Source organism: Prionailurus bengalensis, chromosome E4 (genome assembly GCF_016509475.1).
Source record: "Prionailurus bengalensis isolate Pbe53 chromosome E4, Fcat_Pben_1.1_paternal_pri, whole genome shotgun sequence".
Lineage (NCBI taxonomy): Eukaryota > Metazoa > Chordata > Mammalia > Carnivora > Felidae > Prionailurus > Prionailurus bengalensis.
Window position 1 is genome coordinate 56,961,689 of NC_057360.1, and position 21,445 is coordinate 56,983,133.

At 38.8% G+C, this 21,445-nt stretch overlaps 1 protein-coding gene across 9 annotated transcripts; it reads right to left on the reverse strand.

Moving 5' to 3' along the window:
- Positions 1-159: 159 nt before the first annotated feature.
- On the reverse strand, positions 160-21,316 carry BPNT1 (3'(2'), 5'-bisphosphate nucleotidase 1). 9 transcript variants are annotated; one of them, XM_043568216.1, is made up of 10 exons: positions 21,204-21,316; positions 16,020-16,147; positions 13,308-13,412; positions 12,459-12,566; positions 10,941-10,989; positions 9,118-9,209; positions 7,769-7,813; positions 4,992-5,189; positions 2,552-2,657; positions 160-801 (listed from the first exon to the last, which is right to left on the reverse strand). In XM_043568216.1, exons 2-10 carry the CDS (start codon positions 16,137-16,139, stop codon positions 653-655), a joined length of 972 nt encoding a protein of 323 aa, XP_043424151.1. In that variant the 5' UTR covers positions 16,140-16,147; positions 21,204-21,316; the 3' UTR covers positions 160-652. The 9 variants fall into 9 exon arrangements, 8 of the variants coding, with proteins under 8 accessions (XP_043424151.1, XP_043424153.1, XP_043424152.1 ...); XM_043568218.1 differs by having other exon boundaries at positions 21,105-21,217; XM_043568217.1 differs by lacking the exon at positions 21,204-21,316 and adding an exon at positions 18,745-19,740.
- Positions 21,317-21,445: the final 129 nt, after the last annotated feature.

The window sequence follows — 21,445 nt, forward strand, 5'->3', positions numbered from 1 at the left end:
TAGCTTATGTTATAATCTCCCCTTGGAAAAAACTAAGGTAATTACCTAAATTTCCATAGTCATTACAATGATGCCATAAGAATAATGTGCACAGTAGAGAATATGTAATTTTCAAATACTACTCAAAATTTTTAAAAGATGGTAAAGAACATAAAGAACTAGAATTAAATGATTTCATTTATTATAAAGAATCTTCCCATAAATCTGTTTCATCCACATACATGACATTTTAGTGTATTCATCCCTGGAGTATTAGTGTATTCATCACTGGAATAAGGACAACTTTTAAAACTACTGTGAAAAACAAGAATGAGATTCAGATAACAACTTGTGCCACAAGAAATCTTGTTCACAATAACAGGAATGTTGATTATACAACTGACCAGAATAGGGAGTTGAAATTAAGCCTTCCTTTCATTTATCCAAATACAAGGAGGAAAAGAACCATCAACACACTTACTTTATAAACCCTTCAGTTGTCACAACTGGTCTGGGTGAATAATCAAGAAATTCTTTAATTCCTTTTTCTACTCCTAAGTAAATATAAATCACTGATCAACAACGAATAAAGTGGAACTCTAATTCCATCTAATTAAAGTACAGTATTTTGAGAATCAAGTTCTTCTCCTAGCTAAGTCCATGAGATTTTCCTTTAAGGAACAAGAGCACTTTTAACGGATTCTGGAACTCGACTTGCATAGTAGTTGTGATTGCACAGTGTGGCCAGGACGCCTGCGGAGTTCATATGCTTTACTTCCTTGTTATACTGAAGGGCATTTCCATGGATATCGGTTAACTTGCCTACAGCAAAAAAACATCAATACGACATTAGTGGCTGACCACATGGTTATGTTTCTAGCTATTTTTAAGTTCCTTTTACTTCCCTGTACAATAATATCAATTCATTCTGGATAAGATAAATGAGTGACTAGAAAGGTTAAGTTTTCATTCACTTGAATTTAAAACTACAGAGCAATTTTGACTAACTGAAAGATAAACTATTTTTCTCCCTGATTAAAACTAATTTCACTTAGCATTTTTAATTTATATTTCTCAGTATCAATTTCTCTTATCCTGAGGTGATTATATTTCTTGTTGGTTCTACTCCAACACAACGATTCCCATTTTCAGAAGTGTTTTCTTTATTCTTCCATTGAATATTAATACTTTATTTAATAAGAGTTTAAGTGAAGTATGTTCATCAAATATAATTGTGTTATAATACAGTTTAATTATACACTTTAAAGAGATGGGATTGTGATGAATCTAACTTCCTTGTCATGTAATATACTAATGAGATATTGATAATATATTAGGAGAAATTATAGAAAAAAATCAAGTGTTTCAAGAGTACAAGTGAACTGATGTCTATTAGAAATTGAAAAATCATCTTACTATGTATATATTTGTAGTATATTTTCAGTCAGATTAAAAAAAATTCTAGGGGCGTCTGGGTGGCTTGGTCAGTTAAGCATCGGACTTAGGCTCAGGTCGTGAGCTCACGGTCGTGAGTTCAAGCCCCACGTCGGGCTCTGTGCTGACAGCTCAGAGCCTGGAGCCTGCTTTGGATTTTGTGTCTCCCTCTCTCTCTGCCCCTCCCCTGTTCATGCTCTGTCTCTCTCTGTCTCAAAAATAAATAAAGGTTAAAAAAAAAAAATTCTAACTCTATGATCTTAAGCACTAGTACTAAGATATTTACCAATATTTGCTTAAATGAAACTGCAGTGAAGACAATGGTGATGAATATTTTGCTTTTCAAGGAAAAAAAAAAAAACCCTAGTAGCATTAAAGCCATAAATCATTAAGGGCTTAAATGAAGCAACTGTATATGGGGCACCTGGGTGGCTCTGTTGGTTAAGTGGCCCACTTTGGCTCAGGTCATGATCTCGTGGTTTGCAATTTGAGCCCCGCGTCGGGCTCTGTGCTGACAGCTCAGAGCCTGGAGCCTCCTTCGGATTCTGTGTGTCTCTCTCTCTTTGCCCCTTCCCTGTTCACGCTCTGTCTCTCTCTCAAAAAAAACAAAACAAAACAAAAAAAAACATTAAAAAAATATATCAACTGTATGTAGGGGTGCCTGGTTGGCACAATTGGTGAGTGTCTGACTCTTGATTTTGGCTCAGATCATGATCCCAGGGTTGTGGGATCGAACCCTGAATCAGCGTGGAGACTGCTCAAGATTTTCTCTCTCTCTCTCTCTCTCTCTCTTTCTCTCTCTCTCTCTCAATCTCTCTTTCTCTCTCTCCCCCTCTGCCCCCTCCCCTGTTCTCACTCTCCCTCTCAAATAAAAAAAAATCAAATCAAATCAAATCAAATCAAATCAACTGTATATAGATCAAAGTCCAAAAGGTAAACAATAACTAAAGAAAGAGGAATTTACTGAAAGTCTATTTTCTATCTCTATGAAATACAGGAGTTGCACTGGCTAATCTCTAGGATTCCTTCTAGCTTTTATATCCTCACAGTCTAGGTAAAATAACATACTGAAAAATTAAATCTTAGCATAACATAACAACTATAAAAACTGTAATTCCCCAAAATAAAAGGGACTGACCTCCCACAGCATGTAAAATAACTTCTGGAGCACAAGTATCCCATTTCTTACATCCAGGACTTGCAAATACATAGGCAGAGGCTTTGCCTTCAATCAGCTGAATAATCTGTAAGGTTAGAGATAATAATTATCCTTGGACCATGAAATAATTGAAAAACAAGAGAAGTTGCTTTTTATCAAGTATATTTCAATTCCTCTGTCCAACTCAACCTAGGTTAAAGCTTTTAGCAGGTTTAAATGATATGAGTATTATGGAGAAACATATAGAATACTATAGAATATAGAATAATATAGTAACCTGAGGGGGGAAAGTGGTTTAATAAGCTACGAGTCTATCGGAACAGTCTTCATAGTCCTAGTCAGATAAATTTAATTTGCTTTTTATTATGTTGTTTTTCTCTTACTGTAAAATCAACATATTGCATATTGTAGAAAAATGAAAGTTTTTCAATCTTGTAAGGAAGTGACCATTGTTAGATAAAGGATAGAAGAATAGCCAGTAGTGCGCTAATGTATAAACTGTAGTAAGTCCTAACAGATATGCAGCGCGGACTAGTCTAACAAGTAGCTTCTGAAGTCTTGGGAATCCTGTGCATTGCGGTTTCTAATGCCAAAATATGAATTTTTAAATTGTCATCTTAGTAACTCTTACAACTCTCAAACAAAACTGAGGTCACTGATAGAAACTGCATGACTCTATAAAGAGCAATTGCTATCAAGTTTTCATTAGTCATTTACTTATTTTTTGGTTATGCTGTAAAATAATCAGTACTATAAAATTCAGATTTCAAATATTCAGATGAAGAGGCCACACTGACAGAATGAGGAAAATCTCAGTGAATTCTTTAAGGAAAGGAATTGGTCACATTCAATTGTTTTTCTTGATGCTCAAGAACGCCAGCAAACTTGATTAAACCTTCCTGGAGACTTTTAAGTAAACGGTTTTCCTTTCATTTAGCAACTGTGTGTCAAGTCTTATTATGGGCCAAGAACTATTTCAGGTATATTTTTTGAGGGAGGAAGGGCTGTAGCCTTCATTAGATCCTTAAATAAGTCCTTGATATATATAAAAAAAGTGAATAACTGCCTAACAAGGTCTTTTTATAGGAGCAAAAGTGGGGAATATGCAGGATGGGGACTTTGTTACTAAGGAGAATGGTGCTCCTTGGGAATAAAAGATGTAATGGGATTTTTGTGGTTATAAAAGTAAGGGCAAAGAGAAATCACACCTGTCACTATATTTGGTGAATACCAAGAATATATTTTTACTTTGAAATGTTTTAGTTTTTTCCAAAATATTATTATTTTTAAACTCCTATTTTTATCCTCATACCAGTAAGTGCTTTTGAAAAATCTAAAAATAGTTGATTATTGCTTCCAAAGGGTAGGTGAAGAAAAATTAAATCCACTCAGTTCGGTAAGTATTTATTCTTTGCCTTCCTGTGCCAGGCACACAAGTGTGCAACGCACATGCATCCGGAACCACAGGCAGTATCACTAGCTTCTGAGCTGGGGGGATGTCGTGAGATAAGGCTTGGGTGTGTCCAAGGAACAAGATATAGAGGAATTTACATTCCATTCTCATAGGCTTAGATTTTCAATTGTGGTGCAGGGAGTTGTCCAAGGGTCTGGGGCAAGGGAGTGACAGATGGTAGGTTTTGCATGTTTAACGGCTCTATGTTAATGTGAGGACTGGGACTGAACAGAGAGACCACTGGAAGCTACTGTAAAGTCTGGGTGAAGGATGATGATAGGATTCAAGTAGGGTGGGGGCAGTTAAGATGGACGAGAGGAGACATTAGGGAGGAATTAAGAAGATACATAGATAGGCTGTGAGGAATGAAGGAGTCTAGGAAGACTTTCAGGTGTCTGCCTGGAGCAGTTAGGAAAATGGTGGTGCCATTTAGCAGATAGGAAATAGGAGGAACGCACATGGGGCAGGAAGGAAAAGGAAGAGCTCCAACTAGACATGTTGACTTTGAGATACCTGAAGGATGTCAGGATGATGATATCCAGGGGGGCAATCAGAGGAGAAGAGATCAGGGCTGGGAAGGATGAAGATCAAATTGTGTTCCATTTCACAATTTTTTCAGGAGGATGGAAGCCTAGATGAAAGAATGGGGGAAGCATCCAGGAAAGGCAGGCAGGCCCGTCCTTGGAGTTCGCAGAATAAAAGATCTAGAAGTAACCCCGGAGAGTCCTCGAGAACAGGAGGGCTGGCAAGAGGCACAGGATCTTATCCTGGTGACTTCTATTAGCACTGACTTGAACCATAACATTTTTTAAAAATTCAAATGTTGCTGAAATGTGCCTTTGATGGTCAGTTACAATCTCTAATTCTTTCTCCCCAACCCTGATTTCACTTTTTTTTTTTTTTAAAGCTTGGGATTTCTGTCAAAGACTCAATTGCATTTCAGCGGGACGGCAGACGCTTTTGTACCTTATTTCCTGCTCCTCCCACTCGTAGCACATCGTCAGGGTTCATAGCCGCCACACAGTCCATCACCAACTTGCTGCCATGGGACCGGGTGGTTGTGATGATGTGTTTTCCAGCAGGCGCTTCTTTCAGCTGAAACCCAAAGGCACCTAAACCTAAAACTCCCCAGATTGTCCTCCCCAACACAGCATCTGGTCCTGCCTATATAAATGAGTGAAACAGAAAAGCTTGTAATAGTCTGGAGAAAAATGTCAGCCATAAATAGAATGCTGAGCTATGTTAGCATCATGATTTTTTTGAAATAAAAATATGATAATGTTATAAAGAACCAGAACAATATCATCGACAATGAAATTTTCCTGAGATAATCAGAGGATTATTCTCTTGTTGTTTTGGCTAATAATTGGGTTTAAGAGGCACTGAAGGGAACTTATGGTTATTCCTTGAAGTCCTCAGGCAAGGAAAAATCATACACTGATTCATGTCTCTCTCTGAATCAGCCAATGATATCGTTGTTGTATTTGAAAATGGTTGTTTGCAAAAGGTACTGAAGTACCCAGGAAATGAAACACCATATGCTGATTACTACTTTTCATCATCTAAGGAACAGCAAGGGTCTTGTTACTATGGGAATAAGTAATAGTGATAATGTATTTTGCAGCTATGGGGACACGGCAACTGAATAGGCTGATACTGAAGAGTAGCCACGGATAATGGGGTCAGGGTTAACATTTTTACTGACAATTGTGGTGGTAAAATGACAATGATAATGCAATCTTAGCACCTGCATTTTCCTTTGCAGAGCTCAAAGAACTTTCAAACACCTTGTTTTAGCTATATACTTTATACAGAAAAACAAAACTTGTATTTCATGGAAAGTAAAACTGATGCATAAAATCATTAGCACAGAGTCATCAAAACACCGTTATGTTAATATACTAAACATATACCAGAGACATACAGACATATATGTTACTGAATTCTAAGCAAGTACCATACCAGACACTATACTAAGTGCCTTACATGTATTATTTCATTTAAGCCCCCAAGCAACTCCATGAAGCAAGTATTACCATCCTTGTTTTACAGATGAGAAATATGAGATGTGGAATCATTAAGTAACCTGACCAAGGACTCTGGGAAGATCATAACCAAACTCAGGCTCATCTGTATTCAAAGCTGGTATCCTTCATTGCTAAATTATACTGCATTTTACTTATCAAAATGCTTTGAAACACATCATCTTATTTGTCCACTGGCGGCATCCTGGGTGCTGTTATAGTGAAATGCGCTTATGTTGCAGGTTGCATTCCGTGGGAAGCAGACTCTGAATTAGGGAGGGTGTTCGTTAGGGAGGACCCTTGGGGTTAACACCTGTGCAAGGGAGGGAAGGAAACATGAGTGGGCAGAGGGAGAAACCGAGCTGTGATGCAGATCCAACAACAGCCTCAGCTGATTAGCTCTGAAGCTAGAATGGCCCTCAGGGTGGTAAAAATTGGAAGGAGATACCAGGCATTTATACTCATGCAATAATCAGTCATTGGAAATGGACTGCCTTGAAAAAGGGCACGTCACTGGGTGAGGCAGCTCTTTTCAGGTGAGACAATGCTTGAAGAGGCTGCCTGCTGAAGGCGGTCTGTGCATAGCTCTCCCTGCATATGGGGCCACAGAGGAACCAAAGAATAAGCACTTGGTGTTCAATATATGTTCATGCGCTTCCTCTGTTCTGTAGATTCTTGAATCTATACCACAGGAGAGTCTTAGAACCTGAAAAGTACAGATGGGCTCTGGTGCTCATTGGGCCTCAGTTTGATTGCTGAGATAAATCTCATGCTCTCAAGAAACTTATTTATCAATTCATCTCCACTTATTCTGAAAAAGAAAGGAAATCATACTAAAAGAGCAGACATGGGTATTCTGGTTCCTAAAATGTCACATTCACTCCATAAATGAGTATGTAGGCAAAGAGGATGTGACCAAGGAATCTGGTACCTGGGTGCGATAATGCAATCCCATGAGGCAGCCAGCTAGCCTTCCTCTGTGCTCCTGATCTCTCCATCTCCTTCAAAAGCACCACACCAACTTTCTGGACGTAACAAAGGCTTCATGATGGTTAATTACAGTTCATAATGGTTAAGAGGCTATCTCTGACATAAAGACCAATTAGGTTTCTTTGCACTAAGCCACCCTGCTTCCTTTAAGTGCTTACCAGGCTCAGTATCTGTTAGAAGTAATACTAAAGTTCAAATTGTTAGAAGTCTTCTATCTGGCTCAAGAAGGCAATATAGAGTAATGGTAAGAGCCTGGACCTCGGTTTCAGTCTCCAGATCTTGTCCGTGACAGGCAAGTTACTTGCCTGAGTTTCTTCTTCTTTAAAACAAGGATAAAGGTTTCCTTATAGGACTGTGGTATTACATGAGATAAAGCCTGTGAATCTCTTGAGTCTGGCAGCACACAGTAAGCTCTTGATACACTTTAGCAATTATTCTTATACTGATGACTCTTTGAAGCTGAATATCCATCCTTGAATACCATCAACAGAGCTGGGCAACTTTTCCACTTGTTGCAACAAATTTTAAGGCATATGCAAGCGTGAAGGATGAGAGGAAAAAGAGAGTACAGAAGGGACTGTGGAGGAGAGAGAGGTAGCAGTGGGAGAAGCAGGACAGGAGGAAATGAACAGACACACAAGAGGGACAATGGCCACCTGGGTACCACAAGTAGCCTGCCTTGTTTTCTACCTACTAGTGGAGCCAAAACCCTACCTATTTTTTTCTCACCTTTGCTTCATTCCCGTGTTCCCTTAACTTCTGCTTTTCATTGTTCTGTGGAAAATGAATACAAGTTTTCTAATCTCAGAAAGAAGTGATGGAAACTATCAACAACCCCTAAGCACTGCGATCGTCTTTTGATGAAAGGTGCCATGCATTACAACATCATCTGTGAACTAAACACCCCTCTTTTAAGTAATGGTATTAACTTACTTTAAAGTTTACATAAAAACCACAAACTTGTGTCTGCGTATAGTACTGTATAAACGTTAAAGTCATATTAAAAAAATTAAAAGACACTTAAGCAAAGTAGTACGAGAGAGTTGTTCAGTAATGCAGAACTATTTTTGCTAAATAATTTTAAGAGGCACATAATTATAAATAAAAAGTTATGATCATACACATGAAAAAAATCTCTTAGAAGCAAAGATTAATCCTGCTCTTAAACTCAAGCTAGCAACTCAGAAGTAATAGTCCCCACTCTGGTCACTTCGATTCTCCAAGTTCTATCAAGGTCACAGTAATGCAAATACCTCAACTGTTTTATTTCAACAATTTCCTTCAACATTTAATGTGATTTCACATCACAGTATATTTATGCCTTGGAATTACATTACTCTCTTGTTTCTAAGGAAGGCAATTTCTTGGGAGCATAATAGAAAGTCAAAGCAGATTAGAGAGACAAAATAGGAGAAATGAGTGCAAGAGCATAGCTAGTTCTATTATCAATGCTGACTGTAATTTAGGGATTATATAGCTTTCCCTGGAAAACAACATGGCTAGCATCTTTTCTCGGTTGAAATGGTTCATTTCTTCAATATGCTTCAAGAACCACCTGTAAATCAGGTGTCTCAATAACCAAGCTAATCAAGAACCATGTCAGTAATTCCCAAACTTTGGTATTCAAATAAGATGTACATAGAAAAGTACATGTAATATACATAGTATACATATGTATATACATAGTATACATATGTAATATACATAGTATACATATGTATACATACATACATTCTAATATACATAGTATACATATGTATATACATAGTATACATATGTAATATACATAGTATACATATGTATACATACATACATTCAAATAAGATGTACATAGAAAAGTACATGTAATATACATAGTGTCCCTCCGTACACACAAATACGTACATATACATTCCTCGTATCGGTGCCCTGAGGGGTTCTGATTCAACAGGTCTGGGGTATGACCTGGGAATCTGTATTTTGTTGACTTCCCTAATAACTGCATGGACAATGAAGTTAGAAATCACTGGATTAGATAACATCAGGAATCATATAACACTGTATCTAATAAAATATTTTTATATCATTTATAGTAATACCTGGTAGTTGTAATATGGCTGATTAATAACTCCTGCTATGGCTCTTCCTTCATAAGCAATTCCAATAAGAACTGTCACGTTGTCAAGAAGACCTATGAGGAAGAAATGAATATCAATTATATAACTTTCTCATATGACATATAACGCATCATCAGCACATCAACTGCTCCAAGTTATTTTTGGAATAAAGGTAAGAAATTTGTAATGATTCATCCACGATCAATCCCTCTGCTGGCAAAATGCACAAATTATAAGAGATAGCTGGCCAGAGACAGAAGAAGGATCTACGGCCACTCAACTGAATCGATAGGCATGGTCTCATTAGTACAATTTGTAAACCAATTGAATAAACCAGCCATAACTCCACAGCCATTTATTGTCAAACTGCTGTGACCTTCTGCCACCATTCATGTCACTCCTGCCTGCTGGATCACTCCCTGTTCCAGGATTACTGTCTAGACCTCCATTTCAAGTCTCTAAGGTAACATTTCTCCAAGTGGGGTCTGTGCATTGTCAAGCAGCATCAGAATTAACCGGCATGGTTTTTTTTGTTTGTTTGTTTTTTAAAGTAAGCTTGATGCCCAACGTAGGGTTCAAACTTATGACCCTGAAATCAAGAGTCTCATGCTCTACTGACTGAGCCAGCCAGTGCCCCTTAACTGGCATAATTTTTAACACTGATTCTCAGGGTTCTTCCCAGAGCCGGTGAATCAAATTCTCTGGAGGTGGGGGTCAAGATCTAAACAATCTATCTGGGCGTTCTTATATTTACTAAGCTATCTAGAGCTTCCCTATTTCTCAACGGATCATAGAGAAGTTGTACTGCGTGTGCATATGTACATTTGTATCCTGTGCAGCAGACTCACTACAGGTATGTCTCATCCAAAGACAGAGAAAGTTTTTCTAATAATGATGTGAAATCTTCTTTTTCTTAAGCTATAAAGCTGAGAGCCAGTATTGGAAAACCTATGTAGATCTCTATTTCAAAAATAAAACTCTAAGCGTATGTATGCTATGCTCCTAAAACCTAAGACTCGGAGCATGGTCTTTTTACTTTAATGCTGTCCATTTTATTTTAATCTGCTACTTTCTGAGTTTTCTCATTGTAGACAATTTCACAAAGAAATATTGTACTGTGTTTCCAAATTCATCTTTATTTTTTTTCCTAATTTTTTTAAGTTCATTTATTTATTTTGAGGGAGAGACAGCAAGTGGGGGAAGGGCAGAGAGAGGGAGACAGAGGGTCCAAAGCAGGCTCCTCGCTGTCAGCGCAGAGTCCGATGTGAGGCTTGAACCCAGGAACCATGATATCATGACCTCAGCCAAGGTTGGACGCTTAGCGGACTGAGCCTCCCAGGCGCCCCTCCAAACTCATCTTTAAAGGTGAGGCTGTGAGTGAGAAAGCAGCTCACAGTTGAGGGGAGGGTGAGTGGAAGCGGTGTGGGAGGGCAGAGGCGGCACAGCCCAGCAGTGCAGCTGGGCTTTACATTGTTTTCTACCCCAACAGAGCTGGGGGTTCAGCGCTGTCACTGTTGACACTGGCTTAGTGTCAGCTATCCTCAACTGGAGGACATTAGAATTGTGCGGCTGTTAGACGGTCGGGGGGGGGGGTGGTATTTGAAGGAGATGAATTTTCTCCCTCGCTGTCTTGACACTCACTGATATACAATAACAGCGAGGATGAGCACAAATATAGCTTCAGGCCATGGACATGAGATATGATACCAGGTTTTCATGCAGCAGGTGAAATATTAAGTGTTGCCGACCAAATATCATCTACTAGACCTATTGCTGTTGGAAACAAATACCAAAGAGATACCAACCTTCAGTGTATTCCTTGGTCCCGTCCAGAGGATCAACCCAGACCACAAGCTAAATAAGAGAAATATCCAAAGTAAGCATACAACATTTAAAAAATAGGTTTAAGTAGATTAAAAATACTTTTTTCATTTTTAAAGTTATACTATGAATTGCTTAAGCTAATGTCATCAGTTTCATGATAGTAAAAAACCTTATATTTTGTAATCATGGAAAACGTCCATTTAAATTGGAGAAAAGTCTGATTTAAGAATTTTAATTTTTTGTTTTAACATTTATTTACCTTTGAGAGACAGAGAAAGACAGAACACGAATGGGGGAGGGGCAGAGAGAGAAGGAGACACAGACTCTGAAGCAGGCTCCAGGTTCTGAGCTGTCAGCACAGAGCCCAAGGGGGTGCTCAAACCCACGAACTGTGAGATCGTGACCTGAGCCAAAGTCGGATGCTTAACCTACTGAGCCACGCAGGCACCCCTGACCTAAGAATTTTAAATATGTGGGGCGCCTGGGTGGCTCAGTCGGTTGAGCGTCCAACTCTTGATTTCAGCTCACATCATAATCCCACGGTTGTGGGATCAAGCTCCGCGTGGGCTCTATGCCAAGTGTGGAGCTTGCTTAAGGTTCTCTCTCTCTCTCTCTCTCTCTCTCTCTCTCTCTCCCTCTGCCCCTCTCCCCAACTCGCACTCTCTCAAAGACTTTTAAAATACAAGATGCTTAACTAATAAATTTGCTGTCACCTGAACGCTAAACACAATGCTATGAACACACTGAGCTCTATGTGGTAATACAGGGAAAACTAAAGTGGCGCCCAAAATATTTTGAACAATGTGTGGCTGGTACTCACTTTGGTATATAATGCTGATTTAAAAAAATAATGACAGTCTGACTTTAACTTAAGGATACCAATAATATACAGCAACGAAAAATGAATGTTTTATGAACGGATGGTACATTAAAAAGAAATCCCTTCTCCTTAGGATCTTAACGTGATTCAGGATATGTAGCCATTACCCACTAGAGCTATAATGCTTGATGTGAATTTGTGAATGAGACATATTTCGGATGGAAGACACCATGTTTCATTTTGTTTCTGTCCTCCAAATCACAGAGCAAAGTGCCTTACTCATAGTAGGTATTTGACGAATGTATGTTAAACAAATCAAAATAAGTAAGTAAGGTGATTTTTATGGCCTTCTAAACATGTAACGTAGGGATCTATTTCATCTCCTTCTAGCAATGGAATGTTTTACCCAAATCTACTAACAAATTAGATGTTCTTCCTTCAGGTATTTTTAATAATAGTTTTAGAGAAGAAGCCAAGAGGATAAGAAACTAAACCCTAACTTAACAGATCATACATTCCATGTGGTTGCCTGGTACTTCTATGCTGGCCCTGAAAGATTTCAAGTTCCTGGTTGGCCCTATTTTATATCTACCAACTTCTCAACATTACTGGCAAATTTTATTTACTAGAGCAACAACATGAAGGCTGACAAAGAACGAAATAATGATCTGGATCATACATCCTCCTCTTTAATAGCACTGTATTGTGATGGGCACGGTTGCTTCAGTATCTCCTCCCACTGACCATCTTCAATCAGTTCTTGATCTACTTCTTCAGAAGGCAGATCCTAGGGCAGAGAACACTGATGGTCACTGAAGCTATTTGGTGTTTACAGAGCAGCCTTTGTCTTCGTAACAGAAGAAATGCAACACCGTGGGTCACGAGGGCTTCCTGTTTACCCTTTATGTTTAGAGTTTAACCGAGTAGAAAGTAAAGCAAATCAAATCAAATTGCAAAAACGACCATATATGGCTGAGCAAAGTTGACTACAAAAAACCCCATCCTTCTTATCCTGAACAATTAAAAAAAAAATATCTAAGTGCTATAAACATATTTAAGTAAAGTTGCTCTGACATCTGATACCTCCCTCTCAAACACAGGACAGGCAAACTCCACCACTTTCAGTGTTATAGTCTTTGGGTAAGTGCACAAATACGCCTAATTTTAAACAAAAAACGAAACGAGAAATAACAAAATCCATTTTTATTCCAAAGTTCTAGAACTCATCCCATCTTATAGTTTGTCTGCTAATTATTACAACAGGAACTATCTTTTACGGTCTAGAAGTGAGATACCTGCCTAAAAATGGACCAAAATATTTTATAATCAGACATTTCCTTCAAGTCCAAGGAATATGACAAATCATTTTGGTGTTAAAACACCAGATACAACACTTTGAAATAGGAATAGTGGTATATAAATCTTTAAGGGGCAATTGTAAATCCATATGGGGAACAGTCATTAAAAACATACTGCATCACACATATTGTATCGCAACATTGAATTCACAGATTCTCACAAGTCTTACCTCTTCCCCTATAATTGTTAGTTTGGGGAATTTCCGTGCCAGTGAAGAGCATACACTCATTTGTGCCAACCGGTCAGCTTTGGTCTGCAGGTCTGTGGGACAGGTCTGCAACAAAGAATGCAAATTTCAGCAGAACTAGTATGAAATAAGTTGTCCTCTGACTCCTAACGCATGAGTGTCCATATCATTTAAATCACACTGTCTACTTTTAGATTCATGGAACTTAACACCAAAGGAGTCACCTAGTTTCCCAGTTTGGTTTTTCTCATGGGATTTATAGTGGTTAAAGTTTGGAAAGGAGTTTTTAGATTATTAGACCATTTTCTCCCCCAATTGAGAAATCCTCTTCATAAGATCTCTACATCGATCTTTTTTTTTTTTTTTAATGTTTATTTATTTTTGAGACAGACAGAGACAGAGCATGAACGGGGGAGGGTCAGAGAGAGAGGGAGACACAGAATCCGAAGCAGGCTTCAGGCTCTGAGCCGTCAGCACAGAGCTCGACGCGGGGCTCGAAGTCACAGACTGCGAGATCATGACCTGAGCTGAAGTCGGACGCTTAACCAACTGAGCCACCCAGGTGCCCCTCTACATCAATATTTTACTTAAAAAAGATGAAGAGAGAGGAAACTGATAACTTTCCAAGGCAATCGGAGCTAAAAACTTTATCTTTAGCTATTTAAAATGTATTCCTTACACGGATCCTTCTACAACTTCTATTCACTAATCTTCTACTAGTCTACTGATCTACTTCCCTAATAATTCAATAGGTCCTCAGGATGATACAAAGAATTCCTATTTCTCAAATATAAAAAATATGAAAATGAACAGCAATAATATTCGATATGTATAGCTCATCTACAATATTCTCACTCAAGCCGTATGTCAGATAGTCATTCTAGTGAAAGACAGTGGAAAATCTGGTAATTGACAGCTACAACCTTTTGTTAGTTTGCTTTCACAGAATTATGAAATGTTGCAATTTACATATGCCTGGTTAGGTGGGTTTACGGATTATGTTATTTCAAATAGTAGAAATTTTATAATACTTTTGAGTGAGAGTGAGACAAGGAACGATCATGAAAATCAAAGACTCTTATGCCACACTGAAGTCTGCTCGTCATCTCAATGCAAAGTAACTGTATAATATAGGGCCACAGAGACAAAGATCTTTGTTTTATTTCCTAAAGAATTGTGTCTGGCACATGGTAGCCGCTCTAGAAATATCTGCTGACACTTTGAAAAGATTTGTTAAATTTGGAGACAACATACAGCAATCAAGTCTGGACACTGCTCTCTAGAGAAAAGACACACTGACGGCCATGAAGTATACGAGGAAAGCTATCCCAATTCTTTTCTTCTCCAGGATAATACTTCCTGCTCTTTCTACTGACATAGGGCCAGACCTCATCTGGCACTCAATACTTTGTGTGACAAATTTAATTCTGCCCTTCCTCTTTTAAAATGAGGTGTCAACAAGTAGATACAAAGTACTCGAAGCGTCTGACCGGTAAAGAGGACAGTGCGATTATTACCTTTTTCCTAACTTGAATACTGTTTTTCCATTACTTCTGAGCTACAGGCTACAATGTGGTACATCTAATACAATGACAATATAAAATCAATGTAAAAATAAGCGATGCCGTAAGGAAACTATCTGAAAAGAAATGATCATAAGTATTGGCAGTGGTGGTGTGATGGATAACTTTTCTTTATTTTTGCTATTTTTCTTTATTTCCTATTTTTCATAACAGTAAAAACACTTTATAAAAAAGGCAGTGAGATTAGTAGCCTTCTGAAAGTTGCCGAATTACATTGCTGATTTATCACTCAGTATGTTGTCAACTAAAACCTCTTTTTCAAACAATTATAAATCAGATTTACTTCTTATTCCTTGAACATTAATACTTTGGGACCTTATAATTATTCCCAATATAATATCCTGTTGGACTTGGCCCTCTTCTCTCAGTGTTTGTAACTTTTTGAATACTTATTCTGTGATCCAATATATTAACTAACCAATATATTAACTACTCTTACTAGGTTCATTTTTTGATAAATTTGGTAAGTATGATTTCTTTTTTTTTAATGTTTATTTATTTTTGAAACAGCACACATGCACACCAGTGGGAGAGGGGTAGAGAGAGAGGAAGAGAGGAAATCCCAAGCAGGCTCCCCGCTGTCAGTGCAGAGCCCGACGTGGGGCTCGAACTCATGAACTGTGAGATCATGACCTGAGCCAAAATCAAGAGTCCAACACTTAACCAACTGAGCCACCCATGGGCCCCAGATAAGTATGATTTCATGTCCTCCTCTTCCACAACATTTTTGAGAAGATGCGTTCAATGAATTAAAACTGTATGAAGTTCATCGTTAGAGAAAAAGAGAAGCAGAGTCTTATGATCTATCAGCAATGATCTTTTCTTGGTTAACATGAAACATGAATTAACGTGAAATGTTTGGGGCCACCTGTGTGGTTCCGTCGGTTACTTGTCCAACTTTGGCTCAGGTCATGGTCTCATGGTTCATGGGTTTGAGCCCCGTGAGCCCCACATCGGGCTTTTTGCTGTCAGCACAGAGCCCGCTGCGGATCCTCTGTCCCTCTCTGTCTGCCCCTCCCCTGCTCGCACTTTCTCTCTCAAAAATATAAATAAATTAAACTTCAAGGAACAAAAATAAAGTTGGTATGAAATGAGATGAGACTTTCAGTACCTTCTCCACGATACCCAGGTCTCCTTCAGCAAGAACACGTCTGATTATGGTTCCTGCCTTTTGAGCAACAGAATACGCCGAGGCCACCAGCCGCATCAACACAGTGTGACTGGAAGCCATGATAAGCCCTGGGGGGAAATGAAGAGAAAGTTGTGTTACTTTCTACTGGTTTTATTTACTTGAATTCAACTCAATACATATTTATTGAGTGCCTAACTGTGTAGATTCCTTAATAAATATTTCCTAAAAGAGACTTGGAAAAACTTCCATTTCAGCATTGATTCTTTCAATAAATTTTATAGCACTCTCTCTCTGCAGATGGTACATTTTGAAGCATAGGGTAAGCTGGCCCAGGCCTATGAGCATGTGAAAAGGTTGTATGTATGAGATATATGAATGTATGTGCAAAGGCCATGGAAGGTGCCACAGAGACTAATAAGATAAAACATCTGCCACCAAGGAGCTAATATTTTGGTGGATTGGCGATAAAATATTATAACCTAAAGCCTGTAACATAAAACTAGTAAGTGCCAAGAGAGGTATGGACAGCGTAAGGGATGTGGATGGATGTGTGCAGTAATTAAAAAGAGGAGGGACTGCACGTGATGATAATTAGTTCCTAAAAAACACAGAATAGTCCATTACAGATTAAATAAAATTTAACCTGCTGGTTATTTATTACTACCATCGTCAGTTACCAGATAAAGAGAACAAGTGACATAATTAATTGGGGTAAAGACCAATCATGTGGAAAAGTAATGAGTGTCAGAATAGCCCCTGGCCCAATGAAAAATGCCGAAAAAAACAGCCTTTAGGATAAAGTAAATTCCTCTTTGAAAATACAAATACAAATCCTGCAATTTTGGTGACTGTTCTGAGGCTGCAATGTACCATTCAGATTCCCTTCAGGGCTGAAGGACATTTCCCCAGCTGCTGAGAGTGCCACGAACAGATGGCCCTTACCTGCCACCTTTCTCTGGGAATTTATCTGCTAAGATGAGTCACTTCACCTGAAACTGGTCAACAGAGGGGATGGATTTAAAGGTCACTCCACACTCCAGCTGGGTGCCACCCTAACTCTGATGGCTCATCCGAGCTTCTGAATGCCCAGCACGGTAGGTTGACGGAGACCTTGGCTGGGACTCTGTCCTGGCCCAACTCCCAACCCCCCACAAGGCATCACTGTTTACTTTCCACTTCCCACAAGTGATCCCAAGAACACTCCCTAATAAACCTCTTGGGCTTTATCTCTGTCTCAGAATGCTTACAGGGAACCGCCTGATGATCCCCTCCCCCCCCCCCCCCATCAAATCAGGTCAACATTATTTTAATGCATTAAAGGAACACAATACAGAACAGAAAAGACATTATAAACCTCAGTTCGGCAACAGCCATCACCCTACCACCAATTTCTGACTGCATGTTTGATCTGATGAGGCTTTCAAGCTGTTTTTTTACATCTTTTTCCTGTCATCCACATTTTATTCACAGGCATTATGAACATACTTGAGGCAAAAAACAAGTGAAGTGTTTGAAACCCTTCAGAAGGAGAACAGAATTGAATTCGATGTAAGGTAATGAACACCATCCTGTGGCCAGTAGCTGTCGGGAATTAAGATGAAAATAAAACAAACTCCTATGTATTTAAAGCCTGTTTATCTTATTATATCATCAGACTACATCCATTTTCTTGGCATGCTAGGTACTACATGTGGAAAATCTGCTCATGAAAATTACTCATGCAGGAACACCTCAAGTTGAAAACAGGAGAAATAATTCAGCAAATACTTTGTGGACTTTACCTCTACTCCCTTAGTATCCATGACTGGCTACCTATCTGATTTATTCTACTCTGGAAAAGGTAGTCTTCAGGCAACTAATTACGTACTGCCCAAATGTCTTAACCGCTGTTGTGGCACTATGTGTTGGTGTGCTCGTTCAGTCCCCATCTTCTATAAAATGACATTTATGAAAGGCAGATCCTTTTCCCTCACTGTGTGGTAGTGTTCTAACTTTTCAAGATATCATTTACCTTTGAGCTAATTAAGCAATCATTCTAGACTTATCAGGCTTCATATCTAAATAAACCACTTCCCTTTATGTTTGCCAAGTTCACAGTATTTTTTCATAAAGACAAGCTTTCAGGCTTTGTCTTTTTACTACATTCCTCATAAAATGCATACTACATGAACTGCCATTTAAAGCTAACATCAGTTTCCTAAGAATGGTTTGGTTTTTAATTTTGTTTATGTTTATTTTTGAGAGACAGAGAGAATGAGCAGGGGGAGGCGCGGGGGGTGGGGTGGGGTGGGGGGGGTGGGGACAGAGGATCCAAAGCGGGCTCTGCACTGACAGCAGTGAGCCCCATGTGCGGCTCCAACTCAGGAACCCTGAGATCAAGACCTGAGCCTAAGTCTGACGCTTAACCAACTGAGTCACCCAGGCGCCCCTAGGTTTGATTTTTAAAGAGATCCTGCAAATCACTTCTAGTTGGCAAGTAAGAAAATATGCCAACCAATTTCTCTGAAATACTTTGATCCAAACATAATTAATAAAATGATTATCCCTGTCTAATATTCGTACATATTTCTTAAACAAATGAATACAATTTTGGCCCTTAATATAAAGAAAATTAATCTAATCACATTATCAAAACACATCTGTAAAAGAGGTTCCTGTTAGCCTTTTTCATTGCGTTCCCTCCCAGAACCCAAACGAGAATCACCTGTTGGAGAATCACTCGTTGACGGTATTGGAGCGCCAGAGCAAGTCTGAAAAGCTACCTGCAAGTTGCTAACTTCCTTATAGCAGGTCAAATTACACACACCGTACTTCCTTCTCTACCAGTTTTATACCTTCTGGGTCCTAAAACACTGCCTTTTGTGAACACGTCTTTCTGAAAGCTTACTCAAAACATCATGAGGTAGCTAAAGGCACAGGCACTGGAGCTCACTGCCAGTCTTCAAATCCTGGCTCTGGCATATGTTAGCTGTCTGATCTCTGGAAAGCCACTTAATTTTCTGTGCCTCTAGCTGTAAAACGGAGCTAACAATATCATCTATAGCATAGGGTTGCTGTAATTATTAAATGAGGATTGCATGCAAAGCACTTGTAACAGTTCCTGGCACAAAGTAAGCACTAAATGATACTGGCTAACCATTATTGTAATAATTGTCCTCATTACTGGCTATCCTGCAGAGACATCAGGGCAGTGTTAAGGGCGAAACAATCCCTATAACTTCTGCAACATTATTTTGACCCTGGGGTCAATGTAATATGTAGTATGATAATATGTAATCAATGTAATATGATAACCCTGAATCACAGTACAGATTCTTTTTCATAACATTTGGAGTTTGAGGCTTAGAGTATGTATGAAAAAGGTTGCATGCCAGTTAAGGCTATCAACCCAACATCCCACTCTTTAAGAAATCTTTACAGTTGCCAATAGGGCTAACTTGGAAGGATAAACACAACAGGAATCAAATGATCCATTTCCTCTGATAGCCTGGGAAATGTACCTTGAATCGATATAAAGGTGGTGAGCACATGAGGATTAGGATCCAAAAACGAATGATGATGGTGCGCCTGGCTGGCAGTCGGTTAAACATCCCACTTTGGCTCAAGTCATGATCTCATAGTCCATGAGTTCGAGCCCCATGTTGGGCTCTGTAACGACAGCCCAGAGCCTGGAGGCTGCTTTGGATTCTGTGTCTCCCGCTCTCCCTGCCCAAACATTAAAAAATTTTTTTAAATGAATGATGAGTTCCCAATCAAAATACAAAGATTATATATCTTTTGAAACCTGATCAAATGATGCCAGGTGCAAAGGCATCTGGAAAAATTAAAATATGAGCACGACAGAGCAAATTCTGAAAAAAGAACAACAAGCAGAGATACACTCTTTACCAGTTATCAAAATACGATATAAAACTATAGTAATTAAAGAGTTTAGTCCTGGGCAGAATTAAATTCCAGAAATAGATACTACAGGTGGTATTTCAAATCACAAGGGAAAGTTAATTGTGCAAAAAAATGTCAAGAACAATTACTAATCTTTTTAAAAGTTAAAACTTTCTGCATTCTTTGTATCAAATATATACTCCAGATCAATGCATGATTTTAGAAGTAAAGAATGAACCATAAAAGTATGAAAATAAAACTGTATTAAATATTTTATAAATTTGGTAAAGGACTTTTAAACATGAGAAAAACTAACAATCTATAAAAGAACATTGACAAATTTGACTGCATAAAAATTAAAATATCTATGTAGCCAGTTTACCACAAAGCAGATGAGTGACAAAATGAGAAAAAAAAAATTGTATCACAGCCTAGACATCTGAGTTAACTTTGGTTATGTAGAGGGCTTTTTACATCATCATGTTAAAGATAAATAATCCAGTAGAAAAATGAGCAAAGGACACAGTCTATTCCTAGAAAACGAAAAGCAATGGCCATTAGTTAATTACATGAAATGCTCAACCTCACTAATTATGAAAGAAATGCAAATTAAAACAGCAAAAGATGATTGTTCATGTGTAAGACTGGCATGGATAAATATGACCAATGTGGGCTAGCCTGTGAGGGAACATCCTCCAGAGCACTGTTAGCAAGGATGCATAGTGGTTTTGAAAAGCTTACTAAAAATAAAACGTACACATCTTTCGAACTAGCAATTATATTTTCAGGAAAACCCGAATAAATCAAGCAAGTCTATAAGTATGCAGCAAAGACAGTAGGAAGAATGTGTGCTATTTTAACGAAATTTAATTTTAGGCGTAAGGCAGTCTCTAACGAACCCACTGTCTAGGTTTGCCTTGCCATTTCTACAATATATTGCCATGAAAAGATCCCAGAGCACGAAAACAAATCAAACAATCAAATTGTTGACACTCAAGAATCTAGGTCCGAAATTGGAATGTCTGGAGAGGCAATCTGATTCCCGCAATCTTTTCTTTTCTTTTTTTTAACATAAATCCCTGAAATCTCCTTATATCTCTGCAAAGGGGTGGAGTTAAGGGACCAATAAATGATTCAGATCTGCCCAAGGCCCTTGCTCTGACTCGCAGGGGAGAAACTTACAGTGACAAGCCTGGAACAAAGCTAGACGAAAGACACTTGGAAGGGTGACAACAACAACTAAAAGCTATCAAGCAACAGGTCCCTGGTAGCTTCCAGTACCTGGCCTTCTCCCCGGCAATAGGTCGTACGTTGGCGGATGCAGGACAACCTACTGCAGCTACTGAGCATGCGGGAAATTCGGCGCAGGCGCAGAACAGCTGCTCCCACGACCGCGGGAGACTCCGGACCTGCAGGGTAACTCCGTTTCTCCGTGTTTTCCCTGAACTTTCCGGCGGCCCATGTCGCCTCGGGTCACAGCGAGGGGTGTGTCTACTTTTAAAGGTTCATTCTGATTTCAGGGG